At 40.7% G+C, this 21,497-nt stretch overlaps 2 protein-coding genes across 18 annotated transcripts in view; one reads left to right on the forward strand and one right to left on the reverse strand.

Moving 5' to 3' along the window:
• Rab39 (RAS oncogene family member Rab39) overlaps positions 1-21,497 on the forward strand; it is a 552,594-nt gene that overhangs the window by 213,322 nt on the left and 317,775 nt on the right. The gene's annotated exons all lie outside the window — the stretch shown is intronic.
• Mgat1 (alpha-1,3-mannosyl-glycoprotein 2-beta-N-acetylglucosaminyltransferase) overlaps positions 1-21,497 on the reverse strand; it is a gene marked incomplete at its 5' end in the record, with an annotated part of 68,978 nt that overhangs the window by 25,959 nt on the left and 21,522 nt on the right. For all 15 annotated transcript variants that reach the window (XR_011392658.1, XR_011392657.1, XR_011392656.1 and 12 more), the window contains 1 exon segment: positions 8,422-8,592. Coding sequence is in view for 1 of the 15 variants with exons in the window: in XM_070090237.1 (XP_069946338.1) it covers positions 8,422-8,592 (171 nt within the window).

Consider the following 21,497-nt stretch of genomic DNA (forward strand, 5'->3'; position numbering starts at 1 on the left):
AGGTGCTCAGAACTCCACTGCCTCCTCGCTGCTGCATTTACCACCCAAGCTTCACACCCATATAAGAGTGTTGGTACTACTATACTTTCAAACATTCCCTTCTTTGCCTCCATAGATAACGTTTTTTGTCTCCACATATACCTCAACGCACCACTCACCTTTTTTCCTTCATCAATTCTATGATTAACCTCATCCTTCATAAATCCATCTGCTGACACATCAACTCCCAAGTATCTGAAAACATTCACTTCTTCCATACTCCTCCTCCCCAATTTGATATCCAATTTTTCTTTATCTAAATCATTTGATACCCTCATCACCTTACTCTTTTCTATGTTCACTTTCAACTTTCTACCTTTACACACACTCCAAAACTCATCCACTAACCTTTGCAATTTTTCCTTAGAATCTTCCATAAGCACAGTATCATCAGCAAAAAGTAACTGTGTCAATTCCCGTTTTGTATTTGATTCCCCATAATTTAATCCCACCCCTCTCCCGAACCCCCTAGCATTTACTTCTTTTACAACCCCATCTATAAATATATTAAACAACCATGGTGACATTACACATCCCTGTCTAAGACCTACTTTTACCAGGAAGTAGGCTCCCTCTCTTCTACACACCCTAACCTGAGCCTCACTATCCTCATAAAAACTCTTTACAGCATTTAGTAACTTACCGCCTATTCCATATACTTGCAACATCTGCCACATTGCTCCCCTATCCACTCTATCATATGCCTTTTCTAAATCCATAAATGCAATAAAAACTTCCCTGCCTTTATCTAAATACTGTTCACATATATGCTTCAATGTAAACACTTGATCTACACATCCCCTGCCCACTCTGAAACCTCCTAGCTCATCCGCAATCCTACATTCTGTCTTACCTCTAATTCTTTCAATAATAACCCTACTGTACACTTTTCCTGGTATACTCAGTAAACTTATTCCTCTAATTTTTACAATCTCTTTTGTCCCCCTTCCCTTTATATAAAGGGACTATACATGCTCTCTGCCAATCCCTAGGTACCTTCCCCTCTTTCATACATTTATTAAACAAAAGTACCAACCACTCCAACAATATATCCCCCCCTGCTTTTAACATTTCTGTCATGATCCCATCAGTTTCGGGTGCTTTACCCCCTTTCATTCTACGTAATGCCTCACGTACCTCCCCCACACTTACATTCTGCTCTTCTTCACTCCTAAAAGATGGTATACCTCCCTGGCCAGTGCATGAAATTACCACCTCCCTTTCTTCCTCAACATTTAAAAGTTCCTCAAAATATTCTCGCCATCTACCTAATACCTCCCTCTCCTCATCTACTAACTCCCCTACTCTGTTTTTAACTGACAAATCCATACGTTCCCTAGGCTTTCTTAACTTGGTTAACTCGCTCCAAAATTTGTTCTTATTTTCATTAAAATTTCTTGACAGTGCCTCTCCCACTCTATCATCTGCTCTCCTTTTGCACTCTCTCACCACTCTCTTCACCTTTCTTTTACTCTCCATATACTCTGCTCTTCTTGTAACACTTCTGCTTTGTAAAAACCTCTCATAAGCTAACTTTTTCTCTTTTATCACACCCTTTACTTCATCATTCCACCAATCACTCCTCTTTCCTCCTGCCCCCACCCTCCTATAACCACAAACTTCTGCCCCACATTCTAATACTGCATTTTTAAAACTCATTCAACCCTCTTCAACCCCCCTCACTACTCATCTTTGCACTAGCCCATCTCTCTGCAAATAGTCGCTTATATCTCACCCGAACTTCCTCCTCCCTTAGTTTATACATTTTCACTTCCCTCCTACTTGTTGTTGCCACCTCCCTCTTGTCCCATCTACCTCTTACTCTAACTGTAGCTACAACTAAATAATGATCCGATATATCAGTTGCCCCTCTATAAACATGTACATCCTGGAGCCTACTCATTAACCTTTTATCCACCAATACATAATCTAACAAACTACTTTCATTACATGCTAAATCATACCTTGTATATTTATTTATCCTCTTTTTCATAAAATATGTATTACTTATTATCAAATCTCTTTCTACACATAGCTCAATTAAAGGCTTCCCATTTACATTTACCCCTGGCACCCCAAATTTACCTACTACTCCCTCCACAACATTTTTACCCACTTTAGCATTGAAATCCCCAACCACAAGTACTTTCACACTTGGCTTAAAACTCCCCACGCATTCACTCAACATTTCCCAAAATCTCTCTCTCTCTCTACACTTCTCTCTTCTCCAGGTGCATATACACTTACTATAACCCACTTTTCACATCCAACCTTTATTTTACTCCACATAATCCTTGAATTAATACATTTATAGTCCCTCTTTTCCTGCCATATCTTATCCTTCAACATTATTGCTACTCCTTCTTTAGTTCTAACTCTATTTGAAACCCTTGACCTAATCCCATTTATTCCTCTCCACTGAAACTCTCCCACCCCCTTCAGCTTTGTTTCACTTAAAGCCAGGACATCCAGCTTCTTCTCATTCATAACATCCACAATCATCTCTTTCTTATCATTTGCACAACATCCACGCACATTCAAGCTTCCCACTTTGACAATTTTCTTCTTATTCTTTTTAGTAATTATTACAGGAAAAGGGGTTACTGGCTCACTGTTCCTGGCATTTTAGTTGAATTTTACAACACGCATGGCTTACGGAGGAAAGATTCTTATTCCACTTCCCCAAGGAAAGGTAATAAGAACAAGAACTATTAAGATAAAATCAAAGAAAACTCAGATGAGTGTGTGTAAATAAATGTGTACATGTATGTGTAATGTGACCTAAGTGTAAGTAGAAGTAGCAAGACATACCTGTAATCTTGCATATTTATGAGACAGACAAAAGACACCAGCAATCCTACCATCATGTAAAACGATTACAGGTTTTCGTTTTACATTCACTTGGCAGAACGGCAGTACCTCCCTGGGTGGTTGCTGTCTACTAACCTTCTACATATATACTCCAGTGTATCCAAAACAATGCTGGGACCTATAAATACTACATATATTGACTAAGGTAGGTAAAAATGTTCACCTGCCACTGTGTGACTATTTGAGCACTATTTCAGTACCTAATACAGTGGACCCCCGCCTTATGATATTAATCCGTTCCTGAGAGCTCATCGTAAGCCGAAATTATCGTTAGCCAAATTAATTTTCCCCATAAGAAATAATGGAAATCAAATTAATCCATTCCTGATGCCCCAAAGTATGAATAAAAAATTTTTTTACCACATGAAATATTAATTTTAATACACAAACTGAAGAAGACATGCACAATTGCTATTCTACTAAGAATAGAATACATGACACTTACCTTTATTGAAGATCTGGTGATGATTGATAGGATGGCAGGAGGGGAGTGTGTGGAAGTTGTTATTGTTTAGAAGGGGAATCCGCTTCCATTAGGACTTGAGGTAGTAAGTTCTTTTCCAGGGTTACTTCCCTTCTTCTTTTAACCCTTTACCACTAGGACTCTCAAGCTGGTCCTAGTGGTAAAGGGTTAACCCTTTACCACTAGGACCAGCTTGAGAGTCACTGGACCTCTGTCGCACAACAAATCTGTCCATAGAGCTCTGTACCTCCCGTTCCTTTAAGACTTTCCTAAAATAAGCCATAATATTGTCATTATACAGGTTGCCAACACGGCTTGCAGTAGCTGTGATAGGGTGATTTTCATCCGTAAAGGTTTGCAGCTCAACCCACTTTGCACACATTTCCTTAATCTCTTTTTTCAATTCCATACTAATTCTCACCCTTTTTACCACAGGGATGGCACTAGCAGCTTTCTTGGGGTCCATGGTGACTTATTTTGCAGTTACAAGCACTAAAAACACTGGGATATTGTGAAATGTACCGAATGTATGCATAGATGCAACCGCACTGGCTGGCTTGTAAACACTGGCGCTGAGGCCACATGTGGGACACGTCCTGGACGAATCATGTAAGGCGAGTTTTTTAACGTGAGGCAAGGCAAAATTTTTGCGTTCAAATGCTTCATATGGCAGATTTAATGTAACGCGATGCGTTCGTAAGGCGGGGGTCCACTGTATTAGTATCAGAACAAAGATTAACTATGTAATCACAAGAACTACCACAAATTGTCATTATCAGAACATAAAAATTATACAAATAAAAAAAATGAGATAAAAAGGTGTATCGGCAACATATTTGCAAGTGGCAGCGCCTCATGTTGCTGTCAGATGACTGACAAGTGCTGACTTTGCGGCCTTATATCTCTAAGTACTGACTAGAATTTTTTTTCATTACTTTATGTAAAAAAATGTCCTCTTCATTTAAGAGAAAAAAATTATTTTTTTAATTTTCAAAATATTCGGAGCGCTGGGTGAGAGAACGTAGATCTACGTTTGGACAGTTAAGGGGTTAAATGTTAATACTGTAATAATGTTAATACCTCTATAACAAGCACTGCCCTAAAAAAACTAAACAGATGACAGCTAAGAGACTGAACAGTCCCTGGCTAACACCCAGCATTCTCAAATCCATAAATACAAAACACCGATATGAAAAACAGTACAGAATGGGTCACATAACCAGAGACCAAACAAAACGTTACTCGTCAATCCTAACCAGCTTCATAAGAAGGGCAAAAAAATTGTATTATGAGAACAGATTATCCAACTTACGAGGTGATATAAAAAAGACCTGGAAGACCCTATCAGAAATTCTGGGAACAAAAAAGATATCACGAAATAGCGAAATAAAATTAGCAAAATCAGATGAACCCCAACTCCCACCAAAAGAAACAGCAAACAGACTCAATGATTTCTTCTCCACTATAGGACAAAACCTTGCCAATAAAATCCCAAGCTCAGATACCCCACCAAATGACTACCTCACTGGCAACTACCCGAACACACTGTTCCTAGCTCCGACTAACCCATACAAAGTCCCCCTTATTATCAACACACTAAAAAACAAGGCAGGAGATTTAAATACCTTACCACCCTTTATATACAAAAAAGTGTCATAAGTACTATCACCAATCATTGCAACACTCTTTAACAAATCCATTGAATCCTCCACCTTCCCTACAGTTCTCAAAATAGCAAGGGTCACCCCGATCCATAAAGGAGGAGACCAAACAGAGTTGAATAACTATAGGCCAATATCCAATTTACACCCTCTCTCAAAAATCTTCGAAAAATTAATTCATAAACGAATCTACTCCTACCACATCTCCCAAAACATTCTCAACCCCTGCCAAATTGGATTCAGGCCTAATAAAAATACTAATGATGCTATTATACACATGCTAGAACATATATACACTGCAATAGAGAAAAAAGAAGTCCCACTGGGGATCTTCATTGACTTACGTAAAGCTTTTGATACAGTTGACCATGACTTGCTCCACGTAAAATTGTCACACTATGGTATTAGAGGGCACTCCCTCAACTACCTCAAGTAATACCTCAGCAACAGAAGCCAATATGTGTACGCAAATGGGGCAAGCTCTTCCGCTCAACCAATTACAGTTGGTGTCCCACAGGGAAGTGTCCTTGGCCCTCCTCTCTTTCTCCTATACATAAATGACCTACCAAATGCTTCGCAATTACTCAAACCTACACTTTTTGCAGATGACACTACATACGTCTTCTCTCACCCGAGCCCAGTCACGCTAGCCAATACTGTAAACACCGAATTACAGAAAATATCTACCTGGATGAGAACTAACAAACTTACACTAAACATTGACAAAACCTACTGCATTCAGTTTGGAAACAGAGCTACAGATGTACCTCTTAACATAACGATAAACAGATCACCTATCACAAAGCTAACAGAGGGAAAATTCTTAGGAATCCACCTTGAGAATAGACTCAAATTTCATACACATATACAACAAATTTCTATGAAAATTTCCAAGACTGTAGGCATACTATCGAAGATACAGTACTATGTTCCACAGTCAGCCCTCCTGGCCCTTTATCACTCTCTTATTTACCCCTATCTCACCTATGGAATTTGTGCATGGGGCTCAACAACAATTAACCATCTCAGACCACTAATTACCCAACAAAAGGCTGCAGTTAGAACGATAACAAATTCTCACTACAGGCAGTACACTCCACCAATATTCAAAACACTTAACCTACTCACCATACAAAACATCCATACTTATTACTGCACCTATTACATACATAGAACACTTAACTCTGATATTAACCCTCCCCTCAAACATCTCCTTGCCAACCTCAACAGAACACATGACCATAACACAAGGCACAGATCACTCTTTGATGTTCCTCGTGTCCATCTCACGCTATACAAAAACTCAATGCACATAAAAGGCCCTAAAATCTGGAATTCATTACCTGTAAATATAAAAGAAACACTACCTGTTTATAAATTCAAGTCTCTTCTCAAAGATCATTTACTCACTCAAAACCAAATAAATACTGAATAACTGAACCTTATAAATTGTATATCCTAAATGTTACTCACAATTATATCACACAAATGTTAAACCTAGGACCCAATCTAACTTTGTTATTTTTTTAAATACACTACCTAACAGAATACTCCATTCTACTGAATGAACAGCAATGCATGCAACCATATGACCTGTCTTTGTAATACTCATTTGTGCTTTATAGTTATCTGTTTACAATAATGTCTTATCACTGATTTCATCATTGCTTAGTTAATCTTAAGTTAATTTTAAGCCAGCCCGTAATGCTATGCATGTAAGTGGCTTTGGCATGCTGCTCTTACCTGTATTTTTTTGTACCTCTGTATGTATGCTAAAATTACTAAATAAATAAATAAATAAACAAATATTAATTTTAGGAGTATGGACAGTGAAAGGGTGAAATAAACTACAACTTTACCAATAGTCAAACAGTTTTCTTTTCCATACCCTAAAAAAAAAGAAATGCCATTCCTTACAGTAGTTTCCAAGACATAGAGGTGTGAAGTTCACCCTCAATGACCGGGTGGTGGCAACATCAGTGACTTCCGTAAAGTCGCATCTTTTTATTTGACTTTTTTTGTTACTTTTTCCTTTTCTAATTGGCCTGTGAGACCAATATAATGCATAGTGTATATATGTACACTTGTTGTATTCAACACAATAACCATACAAATATTTTCATAATTATTTTGTTTACAATAGTTGTTTACAAAAAAAAAAAAAAAAAAGTTGCACATTAGTAATGTTCTATTATATATTTACATATTTACAGTCACTGGACATGTTCCTAGAACTGCTACAGTCTGTAAAAGTCTTTAAAACAAGGTGTCATGCACAGTGGTATCTTACTCATCTGTGGACCAGTATGATTTTATATTATGCTTACAGACATGAGGCATAAGCATTATTGCTGCAAAAACCAAATACATTTCAGCCACAGTTGTCTCCTTCCACCAGTGGATGACAATGCTTCTTTGTCCTGGACCTGCTGAGTCAGCAGCTTGGGTCCCAGTCTGGGCTGGTGCCACATGCTGCAAGCTCACATACTGCATGCTTGTGGCACCACCACCACCACCACCTACTGACGCATTTGGTCTATCTATCCCAATTGTAGCCACATCATCGTCACTTTCACTGTCTATTCCAGGTGTAGGGCTGCAGGATGTACTCAGTCCCATATGGTATAGGGTACCATGTGGTACAGATACAGGGACCCCAATGGAAATAAGTCACTGACTTTCTTGGGTTATCCTAGGATCTTTACACCTATACTGCTATGTATGATAATCTATGTAACTGTATTTGTGTATACCTGAATAAACTTGAACACATGTGGCATTGTAAGTTTATTCAGGTATACACAAATACAATTACATAGATTATCATACATAGCAGCATGTGTGGAGAGAACCTAGGATAATCCAAAAAGTCATACAGAGTGACTTATTTCCATTAGGTTCCCTGTACCATATGGTAAATGGTATCATTGTACTTTGGTTCAAAACCATAGAATTCCTCTTCAGATCCACTTCCATCAGTGTTAGAACTATAACTTGGGAAGAGGAGTGTCCCAATTCACCAGGGAGTGAGAGCTTCCTTGCTGCAATGCATGATGAACAAAGCGTACTGAGATGGCGTTCCCACAATGCAATGCGGGTGCCCCAATTTTTTCTTCACCGTGCACACTGACCACGCAGACCCATTCTCTTAGATGTACACCTACCAGCCTTCTCGCGCTAAATTTGAAGCCGCTAGAATTTTGGCATAGATCTAAGGCTTGGACCCTGGCTTCAAAGCTGTAATCTATGGGAGGGATCCTGAAAGGGTTAACTAAGTAGTGTGACACAAATTAAAATTTCTGTATATTAAAATAATACAACTACAGAAAATTAAAAATATATCTGGTCTTAAATGTTCTATTCACAGAAAGTGCAAAACTTTCTTACTTTGAAGTCATCCATTAAGCCGAGGGCTTTAGTGATCTTCTTGTAGTTATCTTTAGTGTGATATATAATTCTGTAAGTGTTGCCCTTGGCTAGACGATCACTTCTCACATCATTAAGAGTCACCACCTGGCTTGACTGAACTTGTCGCTCAAACACCGGATCATACTGCTCCTGAAACACAAAGTTATTATCAATAATATTCTCTTACACAAAGTCCTACAATAATCAAATACTATAATCACTTATTTGGATTTTTAAATTAACTCCAACTCTCTCTTTAAACTCCTGTATAGAGTTCACTTCTACTATGTTACTGTTCAACTCATTCCATTTCTTTACATCTCTCATCTTGCAAAAATATTTCCTGTGCTACATTTGGATATACAGTGCTCCCTTGAGTTACAATTTTCCCTCATAAAGAAATTTAGTTTTGAGTTGCAATGAAAAAATTGAGGTTGGCTCATGAAAAGTTCTTAAATGGAGTGATGGTGGAGGGTGTTAGAGGTAAGTGGGAGGGAGGGTGAGTTGGAGGTGAGTGAGAGGGAGGGTGTGTTGGAGGTGAGTGAGAGGGAGGGTGTGCTGGAGGTGAGGGAGAGGGAGGGTGTGCTGGAGGTGAGCGAGAGGAAGGGTGTGCTGGAGGAGAGTGAGAGGGAGGGTTTTTTGAAGGTGAATGTTGGAGGGGTGGTGGGAGGTGAGTGGGAGGGAGTGAGGGAGAGTGGGAGGGAGTGAGGGAGGGCAGGAGGGAGAGTGGAATGGAGAGAGGGAGACCATACATGTATCAGACACTGACGGTGAGAGACAGTGACAACCTGAGTGTTAAGTCTACAGTTCTTTACCAATCTGCCTGTGTCTGTCTGTCTGCATCTGCCTGTCTGTCTGTTTGCCTGCATCCTTCCCTACCTGCCTGTCTGTCTGGCTAAGTCTACCTCCCTGCCTCCTTAGCTCCTTGCCTGCCTTTCTGTTTCCCTGAATCCCTCCCTGTCAGCCCCCGAGCTCCAGCCTGCCTGGCTCTCAGCCTACCTGGCGTACAGCCTGCTTGTCCCATAGCATGCCTGCCTGCCTACTTGCCTCCCAGCCTGCCTGCCTCCCAGCCTGCCTGCCTCCCAGCCTGCCTGTCTCCCAGCCTGCCTGCCTCCCAGCCTGCCTGCCTCCCAGCCTGCCTGCCTCCCAGCCTGCCTGCACCTGCCTGCCTCCCAGCCTGCCTGCCTGCCTCCCAGCCTGCTTGCCCTGCCCTGTTCTGCCTATCCTGCCACTTTACCTGGGCCTAAGTCTTTGACAGGTAGGTTTGCTCTCCTCCTGGGTGCCAATACCTCTGGATATTTCAAGCTGCAGCTTGTGCTTGTGTATCTCTCAGAAAACACCAGCATGTTTACACAATAAGAGTCCAAGGGCAGGTTGTGTTCTGGCATCTTCGAACAAATTACCATAAAACCACGTACTTGGGGTTTTGAGTTACTATATTTTGGAGATATGACACATCTTCTGGAAGGGATTAATATTGTGACTCAAGGAACCACTGTACTGTATAACATGCAACAATGTCCACTTGTCTTTGTTAAGTCCTAGATAGAGAGCCTTAATCACCATATGTAATTATAACCCATTATAATTGGTGACAGTGGTGGTTGCAGCACGTGTGTTTGCCCGGAGAGGGGAAGGAAGACGATGATGTTTTCACTTCATCGTCCCATACAAGAAGCATCAGTCTCTCAACGAGTTATCCTGAGGTCGTGTCTGCAAGTCTCAGCATCCAGACACCGGTACAAGCAGGAGCTAGCCGAAATTTGCTGAATTTCTTTGAGAGATATTTGTGGCGTCACCTGGAACTTAACAGTGCCCCACGCTGTTCTCAAGTCACGTGTTCAGTCATCTGTATGTTGCTGCTGTTAATGTTCAGCTCAGCATGGCTATTTCAGCATCAGAGGTGAGTTCTGTGGTGATTTCTGTGTCCATGGTGGTAGAATCTGCACTATTTTCCAAGTTTGTAGGTAGGGAGGAGGAAGTGGCTGTTCCTCACCTCCCTCTCTGCTGTTTCTCTGTGAATTCAGTGTGAATTCTTTGCCAGAGCTATGCATCCGAGTGCCTGAGGTCACTCAAAGCCACGTGTGGATGACCCAAGCCACTTGCTGCCCACACCACTCCCCTGACGTCATGATGTTTGCCTGATGTCACCCCATGACATCCCTCACAACGTCACCTTGCAATGTCTACTGACATCACCTTGCTGTCTGACGTCACCTTGTGATGTCACCCCATGACATCACCACGTGTCACATCGAGTGTTCTAGTTTCACAGTGAGCATTTTGTTTCAGTACTGTCGAGAAGACTGAGAGAAGGTGTATGTCACATGTTAATTTCCTCTCAGTTAGTGTTCTCACATGTTCGTGGATGGCTTAGTGTTGATTTTTGCACAGAAAAGCGTCATTTGCTGTGCAAACCATGTGTCACATGTGCAGTAGGTGTGTCCAAGTTTTCCATGTGTCCTGATGTATGGTCTGCATCCAGACCACTGGGTAGCACCCATGTGTTACACCCTTGACCGTTGACAGCTGACATTAGTAAGCTGTCAATGGTCAATTAGTCAGTTATGGTCATTAGTCAATTAAGAGTGTCTGAGTCCCTTATACAGAAAGCTCTTATTGTTCGCCACTCATAGATGACCTGCTGAGTTGAACCTGCTACGATTCCCATTGAGACTCGTTCCGCTTCACCTCCTGACCATCAGAGTGCAGTTATGTGTAGAGAACCAATCTGAAAATATTTTGACTAACCTCTGCTATAACTCCAACTGTCAAGAGAATAACACTCATCAAACCGCAAGTAGCCCTGTTGGCAGGTGACTGTCTAACTCATGTCATAGCTTCTGTGAGCAGCGTGCACAAAGATGATGTCACTTTGACTGCTAGCCCACTCACTGCAGTATGGTGTATGCAGTTACAACTTCCAGATGTTTCGCCAGAGTCATCCCTGCCACGACTCACTCCACACTCGCCGGCAGTGACGGCCACAGCAACAGTACCAGTTGGGAAATGTCTGCCTGAGTCGCTTGCCAGAAGAAGTTCTGCCCAGTTGCTGAGTACTGACAACACCTCACTCGAGGGCACCAGCAGGTTGTGCCCTAGGATGAGTGAACCCTGCAGCGGCTACTACGATGACTGCTTCACTGTTCCAAAGGAGATCGTACCCTGTTACATCACAGTTCAGCCGCAGCAACGTCTCCTGTGTTGCAGTATCTGTCCAGACGTAGGAAGGAATGCAGTGATGCCCATCGACGCTCACTGCCTTGAACCACTATGTTTTTTTTTTAGCACACCCCACCTTTTTTCTTCCCTCCTTGCAGGAATTTTTTTTTCCATGTCCACATGTATAGTGGTACCCCGAGTTTTGGCCATAAGTCGTTCCAGAAGGCTGTTCGAGAGCCGTTACTGAACAAATTTGTTCCCATGAGGAATAATGTAAATTAGATTAATCCATTTCAGACCCCCAAAAATACACTTACAAAAGAAATTACAATAATACAATTACATAATTGTTTGAGTTGAGAGCTGTACGAAACTCAGGATACCACTGTACAGTGGAACCTCGGGTTACGAACGCCCCACCATGCAAATTTTTCAGGATACGAACTGTTGTTCGGTTGATTTTTTGCTTCAGGATATGAAAGAAATTTCAGGATGCGAACTTCCCCCTCAAGGGAGGTTCCTTAACCCTTTGACTGTTTCAGGCCCCTCTCTGAAACTGTCATTCTATGTCGCTCAATTTTTGAAAAAAAAAAAAATTATTTTTTCTTATGAAATGATAGAGAATCTTTTCCCGATGGTAATGACACCAAAAATTCGAAATTTGGTCGAAAACTCGTGGAATTATGCTCCCGCGAAGTTAGCGGTCTCGGCGACATATGCGTATCGGCGATTTCGCCGACTTTGAGCCCAATTTTCAGCCAATTCCATTGTTCCAGTTGACCAAACTCATAGCTATTTCTTTGGAACTCCATTTTATCTATCAGCTGAGCACAAGAAACCTCCCATTTACTAATTTGGACTACCCAATATGGTGGTCAGAAATTGGCAATTTGGCCAATTTCACGCAAAATAAAAAAGATGCCAATTTCAAAATAGGGTCCAGAATGAACAAGGTAGACATTCGTGGCACTAAAATAACATATGCTCTGTTCATTAGTCACATCTCTAGGCCCCTCTTATATTATTATTGCTTTCTATTTTGATTTTTTATTCATACAAAAAAATACAAAATTTACTGTTATGCAGACGACTGCATTATTGTAAAAATGGTATAAATAATATCAGTGCACTAGTGAAAGAATATTAGACTCCCCAGTTGACGTGTATTGGACGTGTGGTGTGATTTATTTACTCTTGAACATTGGTAAAAATCGAACATTTCCGCTACTTTGAGCTCAGTTTCAAGGTCGTTTTCATCGTAAAAGTAATGAAAATCATCTCTATTTCTGTAACATGTTTTCCATTTTATCAACTAAGACCATGAAAACGCGAATACAACGATAAATACTATACGAAAATACACCTCAAAGTCGGCGTTTTATTCCAAAAAAACAATCAGAGTTTTTTTTTTCTCATTACGCAATGTGTGCTGCAGGATTTTTTTTATGTGGTGCACACTGACCACACAGACCCATTCTCTCACATGTGGGCCTACCAGCTTTCTCCCACTTGATTTGAAGCCGCTAGAATTATTGAGTATATATACGTCAGAAACATTGGCTCGTAAGACGTATTTATACGTCGAAAACAGTCAAAGGGTTAAATAAATAAAATATATATTTCTTTGCAAAGGTTACAATGTGTGTTTACATATCATAACATGATTGGAGCAAAGAAAGCCACAATCATGCCGAGGCATTTCAGGTAGAAATGCCTACTTAAGACTACTTAAGTCTGGACAGGTGAAAAGTGTACTAGTAGTGGTTACCAATGTTTTGCTGATGGTGGTGCCAACTACTGGCAGCCTTTGGAAATTTCTTACTGTTATTATTACTATTATACTGGATTATTATTGCTATAATAATAATAATTATTACTATTATTATTATTATTATTATTATTATTAGAAGTAGTACGTACGTATGTGGTGAGAGGCTCTTGATCTAGGGAATTGGATCTGTGCTCCAGGTCTCTAAATTAATAACAATAATAATAATAATAATAATAATAATAATTATATTACTTAAGTACCACTAATAATGATAATACATAATAATAATTATGTATAATAATAATACTATAGAATAATAATACAATAATATAATAATACATAATATAATAATACAATATTATTTTATTATTATCACACTGGCCGATTCCCACCAAGGCAGGGTGGCCCGAAAAAGAAAAACTTTCACCATCATTCACTCCATCACTGTCTTGCCAGAAGGGTGCTTTACACTACAGTTTTTAAACTGCAACATTAACACCAGTCCTTCAGAGTGCAGGCACTGTACTTCCCATCTCCAGGACTCAAGTCCGGCCTGCCGGTTTCCCTGAACCCCTTCATAAATGTTACTTTGCTCACACTCCAACAGAACGTCAAGTATTAAAAACCATTTGTCTCCATTCACTCCTATCAAACACGCTCACGCATGCCTGCTGGAAGTCCAAGCCCCTCGCACACAAAACCTCCTTCACCCCCTCCCTCCAACCTTTCCTAGGCCGACCCCTACCCCGCCTTCCTTCCACTACAGACTGATACACTCTTGAAGTCATTCTATTTCGCTCCATTCTCTCTACATGTTGAACCACCTTAACAACCCTTCCTCAGCCCTCTGGACAACAGTTTTGGTAATCCCGCACATCCTCCTAACTTCCAAACTATGAATTCTCTGCATTATATTCACACCACACATTGCCCTCAGACATGACATCTCCACTGCCTCCAGCCTTCTCCTTGCTGCAACATTCATCACCCATGCTTCACACCCATACAAGAGCGTTGGTAAAACTATACTCTCATACATTCCCCTCTTTGCCTCCAAGGACAAAGTTCTTTGTCTCCACAGACTCCTAAGTGCACCACTCACCCTTTTCCCCTCATCAATTCTATGATTCACCTCATCTTTCATAGATCCATCCACTGACACGTCCACTCCCAAATATCTGAATACATTCACCTCCTCCATACTCTCTCCCTCCAATCTGATATCCAATCTTTCATCACCTAATCTTTTTGTTATCCTCATAACCTTACTCTTTCCTGTATTCACTTTTAATTTTCTTCTTTTACATACCCTACCAAATTCATCCACCAACCTCTGCAACTTCTCTTCAGAATCTCCAAAGAGTACAGTGTTATCAGCAAAGAGCAACTGTGACAACTCCCACTTTGTGTGTGATTGTTTATCTTTTAACTCCGCATCTCTTGCCAAGACCCTCACATTTACTTCTCTTACAACCCCATCTATAAATATATTAAACAACCATGGGAAATAATCTCCCTCTTTCCTACATACTCTAACTTGAGCCTCACTATCCTCGTAAAAACTCTTCACTGCTTTCAGTAACCTACCTCCTATACCATACACCTGCAACATCTGCCACATTGCCCACCTATCCACCCCGTCATACGCCTTTTCCAAATCCATAAATGCCACAAAAACCTCTTTAGCCTTATCTATAAATACTGTTCACTTATATGTTTCACTGTAAACACCTGGTCCACACACCCCCTACCTTTCCTAAAGCCTCCTTGTTCATCTGCTATCCTATTCTCCGTCTTACTCTTAATTCTTTCAATAACAACTCTACCATACAATTTACCAGGTATACTCAACAGACTTATACCCCTGTAATTTTTGCACTCTCTTTTGTCCCCTTTGCCTTTATACAAAGGAACTATGCATGCTCTCTGCTAATCCCTAGGTACCTTACCCTCTTCCATACATTTATTAAATAATAACACCAACCACTCCAAAACTATATCCCCACCTGCTTTTAACATTTCTATCTTTATCCCATCAATCCCAGCTGCCTTACCCCCTTTCATTTTACCTCCTGCCTCACGAACTTCCCCCACACTCACAACTGGCTCTTCCTCACTCCTAAAAGATGTTATTCCTCCTTGCCCTATACATGAAATCACAGCTTCCGTATCTTCATCAACATTTAACAATTCCTCAAAATATTCCCTCCATCTTCCCAATACCTCTAACTCTCCATTTAATAACTCTCCTCTCTTATTTTTAACTGACAAATCCATTTCTTCTCTAGGCTTCCTTAACTTGTTAATCTCACTCCAAAACTTTTTCTTATTTTCAACAAAATTTGTTGATAACATCTCACCCACTCTCTCATTTGCTCTCTTTTTACACTGCTTCACCACTCTCTTAACCTCTCTCTTTTTCTCCATATACTCTTCCCTCCTTGCATCACTTCTACTTTGTAAAAACTTCTCATATGCTAACTTTTTCTCCCTTACTACTCTCTTTACATCATCATTCCACCAATTGCTCCTCTTCCCTCCTGCACCCACTTTCCTGTAACCACAAACTTCTGCTGAACACTAACTCTACATTTTTTAACCTACCCCATACCGTACGTACATACATGTATTATTAATAATAATAAATACATGTATGTACGTACTGCATATAATTTACTTTGACAACACCACAACCAGATAGCAGTGTCAATCAAAACAATGGTTACCAGTGCACATGTGCTTACGGAGCTACCCTCACGGTGCATGGAATTCTCATAATTTCCTTACGTTTTGTGCAGTTAATTCGCCAGCTTTCTTTCTTCTGACCATGGGTCGTAAGAGAGCAAGTGCAATGGACAGTGCCGAGAAGAAAAAGAGGACGATTTGCATGGAATTAGAGCAAGAAATGATTAATAAGCGCAGACTAAGTACGAGGGTTGAGGACTTAGTGAGTTGAGTACAAGCGTAGCTGCTCTACTATATGTACACTACTAAAGCAGGAGTCAATAAAGGCTATAGTGCCAGGAAAGGGCATTACAGTAATTTCTAAGCAGTGGACCTCTGTCAATGAAAAGATGGAAAAGCTGCTATTGACACGGTTGAAGGAGAAACATCCCACAGGAGATATGTGTAGTGAGATGAACATAAAAATTGTACATAGCAGTTCTTAAGAAAAGTGTGAACTCCTGACAGGATATTCCGTTCTGCATTTCTTCTCCAAGGTATGTAAATGTCGTATACACCTACCATCCGACTTACGACCTGCTCGACTTACGACCACTCGACTTACGACCGTGTTTTTTATGCCAAATTTCTGGGAAATAAACACCTATTTGTGTTGTACACAGTGTTTATCCTAAACCTTACAGTATAAAATACAGTACTAACAGCATAAAAAGTAAAGTAAAACATGAAATACCAAAATAAAACAATAAAATAAAGTCATTACAAAAATGTGATGTTGATATTCAGTAGTAAAGTTCGACTTACGTCCATTTCGACTTACGACCGGTTTTTCGGGACCGAACTCAGTCGTAAGTCGGATGGTAGGTGTATATACCAGATCTAATTCAGTGAGCCTCACAAACTCCGTTTTCTCTTATAACACCTCTGACGTTTACATAGTGAGAATGCGTGACCACTCCCAACCACAATCCTCCTCCCTCCGCCATCCATGTAATGACATACATGTATTTTATTCATTCTAGGGTGTATATCAGGTTTCTATGTTATTTATATTGTTCATTATGTCATATTAGATGAACTGTGACAGATAAATAAGCCGTAGAGTTGATATTAGGGTTATTTTGTCATGCCTCCTGAGAGCAGGAATTCAGTTGGAACGAATTAATTGCATTTCAATTAATTTAAATGAGGGAAAACTGACCCGGCATACGAACAAATCAGGATACGAACAAGCCCACGGAACGGATTAAATTTGTAACCCAAGGTTCCACTGTAAACATACATGTTTATTCAGTGTTTTCTGTGCCCTGTTCCTGCGAGAGAGAGACTGAGTTTATTTAACAGCCAATTATGGTCAAGGATGACCATGTAGGTAGCCAAGCAAAATGTAGAATGTAAGCCTACATGCCTAGTTTTTAATAGTTTCCAGCAGAGGGCAAGCCTGGTGGGCATGCCACTTCAAGCGGCATCACCCTGCCTCTCCCTCACTTGGCGTCCAGGCATCGTAGAGTCAACAAGATCTACTCCTCTCTCTCTCTTGCGAGCATGGCCCCCACCAGGGGCCAGGGCAAGTCCACAGCAGTGTGTCGAGAAGAAAAAGAGGATGATTACCATGGATTTAAAGCAGGAAATCATTGATAAACATGGACAAGGTGCCAGGGTTAAGGACCTAGCCAGACAGTACCAACATACCACTTCTACAATATGTACAATACTAAAGCACAAGAAGTCTATAAAGGCTATAGCGCCAGCAAAGGGCATTAAAATAATGTCTAAACGCTGGACCTCTGTCAATGAGAAGATGGAGAGACTGCTGTTGATGTTGCTGAGGGAGAAGGAGCTCGCCAGAGATACCATGACTGAGGGTATCATCTGTGAGAAGGAATGAGACATTTATGCTGATTTGCTGCAGAAGACCCCAGGCACTTCAATGGATGAGGCATCACAAATATCGTTTAAAGCCAGTTGGGGCTGGTTCAAAAAGTTTAAAAGGAGGACCGGCATTCACCCTGTCGTTAGGCATGGTGAGGGACTGAGCTCTGTTGTAAAGGCAGCTGAGAATTTTCTCAAAATTTTTGCAGAAGTGATAGCAGCTGAAGAAAACATCTCTCGGCAAGTCTTCAACTGTGATGAGACAGGGCTCTTCTGGAAGAAGATGTACAGGAGGACTTACCTAGCTGCAAGATGATGCCAGGCCACAAACCCATGAAGGACAGGTTAACCCTCGCACTGTGAGCAAATGCGAGTGGGGACTGCAAGATCAAGCCGCTGCTGGTATATCATTCAGAAAACCCCAGAGCCTTAAAGTCGCATAAGATTCTAAAAGAAAAACTGGGCGTTATGTGGAGGGCAAACCCGAAGGCATGGGTCACCAGGCAGTTCTTTGTGGAGTGGGTAAATCTGATCTTTGGTCCTACCATTAAGAAGTATCTCCGGGAAAATAACCTACCCCCGCAAGCAACTTCTCGTCCTGGACAATGCACCTGCTCACCCACCGAACATCGCAGATGACAAAAAAACATAAGAAAGAAGGAACACTACAACAGGCCTGACCCATGCAGAGCAGGTCCATGTCCCCCCCCCCCCCCCCCCCCCCCGGATTAGCCCAATGACCCACCATCCCCGGGTTAGCCCAATGACCCACCCAGTCTGGTCAACTCCACTCAAGGATGGAGCACAGAACCAGACCCAGCAGCACAAGCTAGTCAGGTCCAACTCACACCCACTCATGTATTTATCTAACCTATTTTTAAAACTACACAACGTTTTAGCCTCAATAACTGTACTTGGGAGTTTGTTCCACTCATCCACGACTCTATTACCAAACCAGTGCTTTCCTATATCCTTCCTGAATCTGAATTTTTCCAACTTGAAACCAATGCTGCGAGTCCTGTCTTGGCTGGAAATTTTCAGCACGCTATTTACATCCCTTTTATTTATTCCTGTTTTCCATTTATACACCCTGATCATATCCCCCCTAATTCTACGCCTTTCGAGAGACTGCAGATTCAGGGCCCTCAGTCTATCCTCATAGGGAAGATTTCTGATACATGGGATCATCTTTGTCATCCTCCTCTGTACATTTTCCAGAGCATTTATATCCATTCTGTAATACGGTGACCAGAACTGAGCAGCATAGTCTAAATGAGGCCTAACCAAGGATATATAGAGTTGAAGAACAACCTGAGGACAACTATTATTTATACTTTTAGATATGAAGCCAAGAATTCTGTTAGCTTTATTGCAAACACTAATGCACTGTTGTCTTGGTTTTAGATTACTGCTAACCAGAACTCCTAAATCCTTTTTGCAATCAGTAGTATTAAGATTTACATTATTTAGTTTATATGTGGCATGGTTATTTAACTGTCCAACATTTAGAACTTTGCATTTGTCAATATTAAACTGCATCTGCCACTTCTCTGACCATTGCATCAGTCTATTCAAATCATCCTGGAGTGCTCTAGTGTCCTCATTAGAATGAATTGGACGGCCTATTTTGGTGTCATCAGCAAATTTGCTTATGTTGCTATTTATTTCCTCATCTATGTCGTTTACGTAAATTGTGAACAACAATGGGCCCAACACTGACCCCTGAGGAACACCGCTTGTGACGTGCCCCCATTCTGATTTCTCCCCATTTATGCAAACTCTCTGCTGCCTATTTGTCAGCTATGCCTCTACCCAGGAAAAAAATTCTCCTATTCCATGTGCCTTAAGTTTCCTCAATAGCCTCTGATGTGGAACACTATCGAAAGCCTTACTAAAGTCCATATACACAATGTCATATTCATTACCATGATCTACCTCCTCAAACACCTTAGTGAAAAAAGTTAGTAAATTCGTAAGACAGGAACGCCCCTTTGTAAAACAGTGTTGAGATTCACTAATCAATCTGTGCCTCTATTAAGATGGCTACAAATTGCTTCAGCGATTATTGATTCCATAAATTTTCCCACTATGGAGGTAAGGCTTATTGGTCTATAGTTCAAAGCCAAGGACCTGTCACCTGCCTTGTAAATAGGTATTACACTTGCCATTTTCCACTTATCAGGCACTATGCCAGTTTGTAGTGATATGTTAAAAAGATTAGCCAAAGGTATGCTAAGTTCCTCTATACATTCCTTTAACACCCTTGCAAAGAGTTCATCAGGGCCTGGGGATTTGTTAGGTTTTAGTTTCTCTATTTGTCTGAGGACCATGTCACTAGTTACTGCAATCATACATAGTTTATTATCCTGTTCTACATAATCTATTATTTCAGGAATATCGCTATTTTCCTGGGTGAAAACTGAGAGGAAGTAGGTATTGAGAATTTCACACATATCCTTATCACTGTCAGTGATCTGACCAGAGTTACTCTTAAGTGGGTCAATCTTGTCCCTAATCTTACTTCTGTATACATGAAAGAACCCTTTTGGGTTAGTCTTTGAATCCCTTGCGACCTTAGCCTCATAATCCCTTTTTGCTTTTCTTATTCCTTTCTTTATTTCTCTCTTTAATTGAATATATTGATTTCTTAACTGCCCATCCCCTCTTTTGATACGCCTATACATATATGCCCTTCTTTTGACCAATGACATGTTTTAATCCATTGTTCATCCATTTGGGATCATTTTTGTTACATCTAATTTCCCTACTCGGAACAAAAGTTGTCTGGGCAGCTAGAACTAGAACTCTGAAAAATGCCATATTGGCAACCAAGATCACCTACCTGACCCATAGTCAGGACATCCCAATTTAGCCCACCCAGGTAATTTTTCAGTCTCATGAAGTCGGCCAAGCGAAAATCTGGGACAGAGATTTGATTGCAGTTATCTGGGTAATTCCATGATATATTGAAACAAAGTGATTTGTAATCACTTTCCCCAAGCTCATCATTAACCTCAAGATTATTAATTAGTGAATCTTTGCTGGCAAGAACCAAGTCAAGCAGAGTGTTTCCTCTAGTTGGTTCTGTCACAACCTGTTCTAAAAAGCAATCCTGAACCATATCAAGAAAGTCACTAGACTCAAGATTTCCTGTCATATTGTTCCAATCAATTTGTCTAAAGTTAAAATCTTCCATTATCACAACATTTTCATATCTATATGCCTTATGAATTTCGTCCCATAACAGCTTACTGCCCTCCCTATCAAGGTTTGGGGGCCTATAAATCACACCCAAAATTAATTTGTCACGTCCCTCGAGAAACTGTAGCCAAACAGATTCTGTGTTTGATGTTTCTAATCTTATGTCATGCCTAAGACAGCAATTTAAATTTTCTCTGACATACATTGCCACTCCACCACCCTTCCTGTTGATCCTATCAGTGTGGAATAGTTTATAACCCTGTATGTTGCATTCAGAAGGCATTTCTCTATCTTTCAGGTTGAACCAGGTCTCTGTTATACCAATAATATCTATATTACCTGCACTTGCAAGCAATCTTAGCTC

Source organism: Cherax quadricarinatus, chromosome 31, assembly GCF_038502225.1.
Source record: "Cherax quadricarinatus isolate ZL_2023a chromosome 31, ASM3850222v1, whole genome shotgun sequence".
NCBI classification, from domain to species: domain Eukaryota; kingdom Metazoa; phylum Arthropoda; class Malacostraca; order Decapoda; family Parastacidae; genus Cherax; species Cherax quadricarinatus.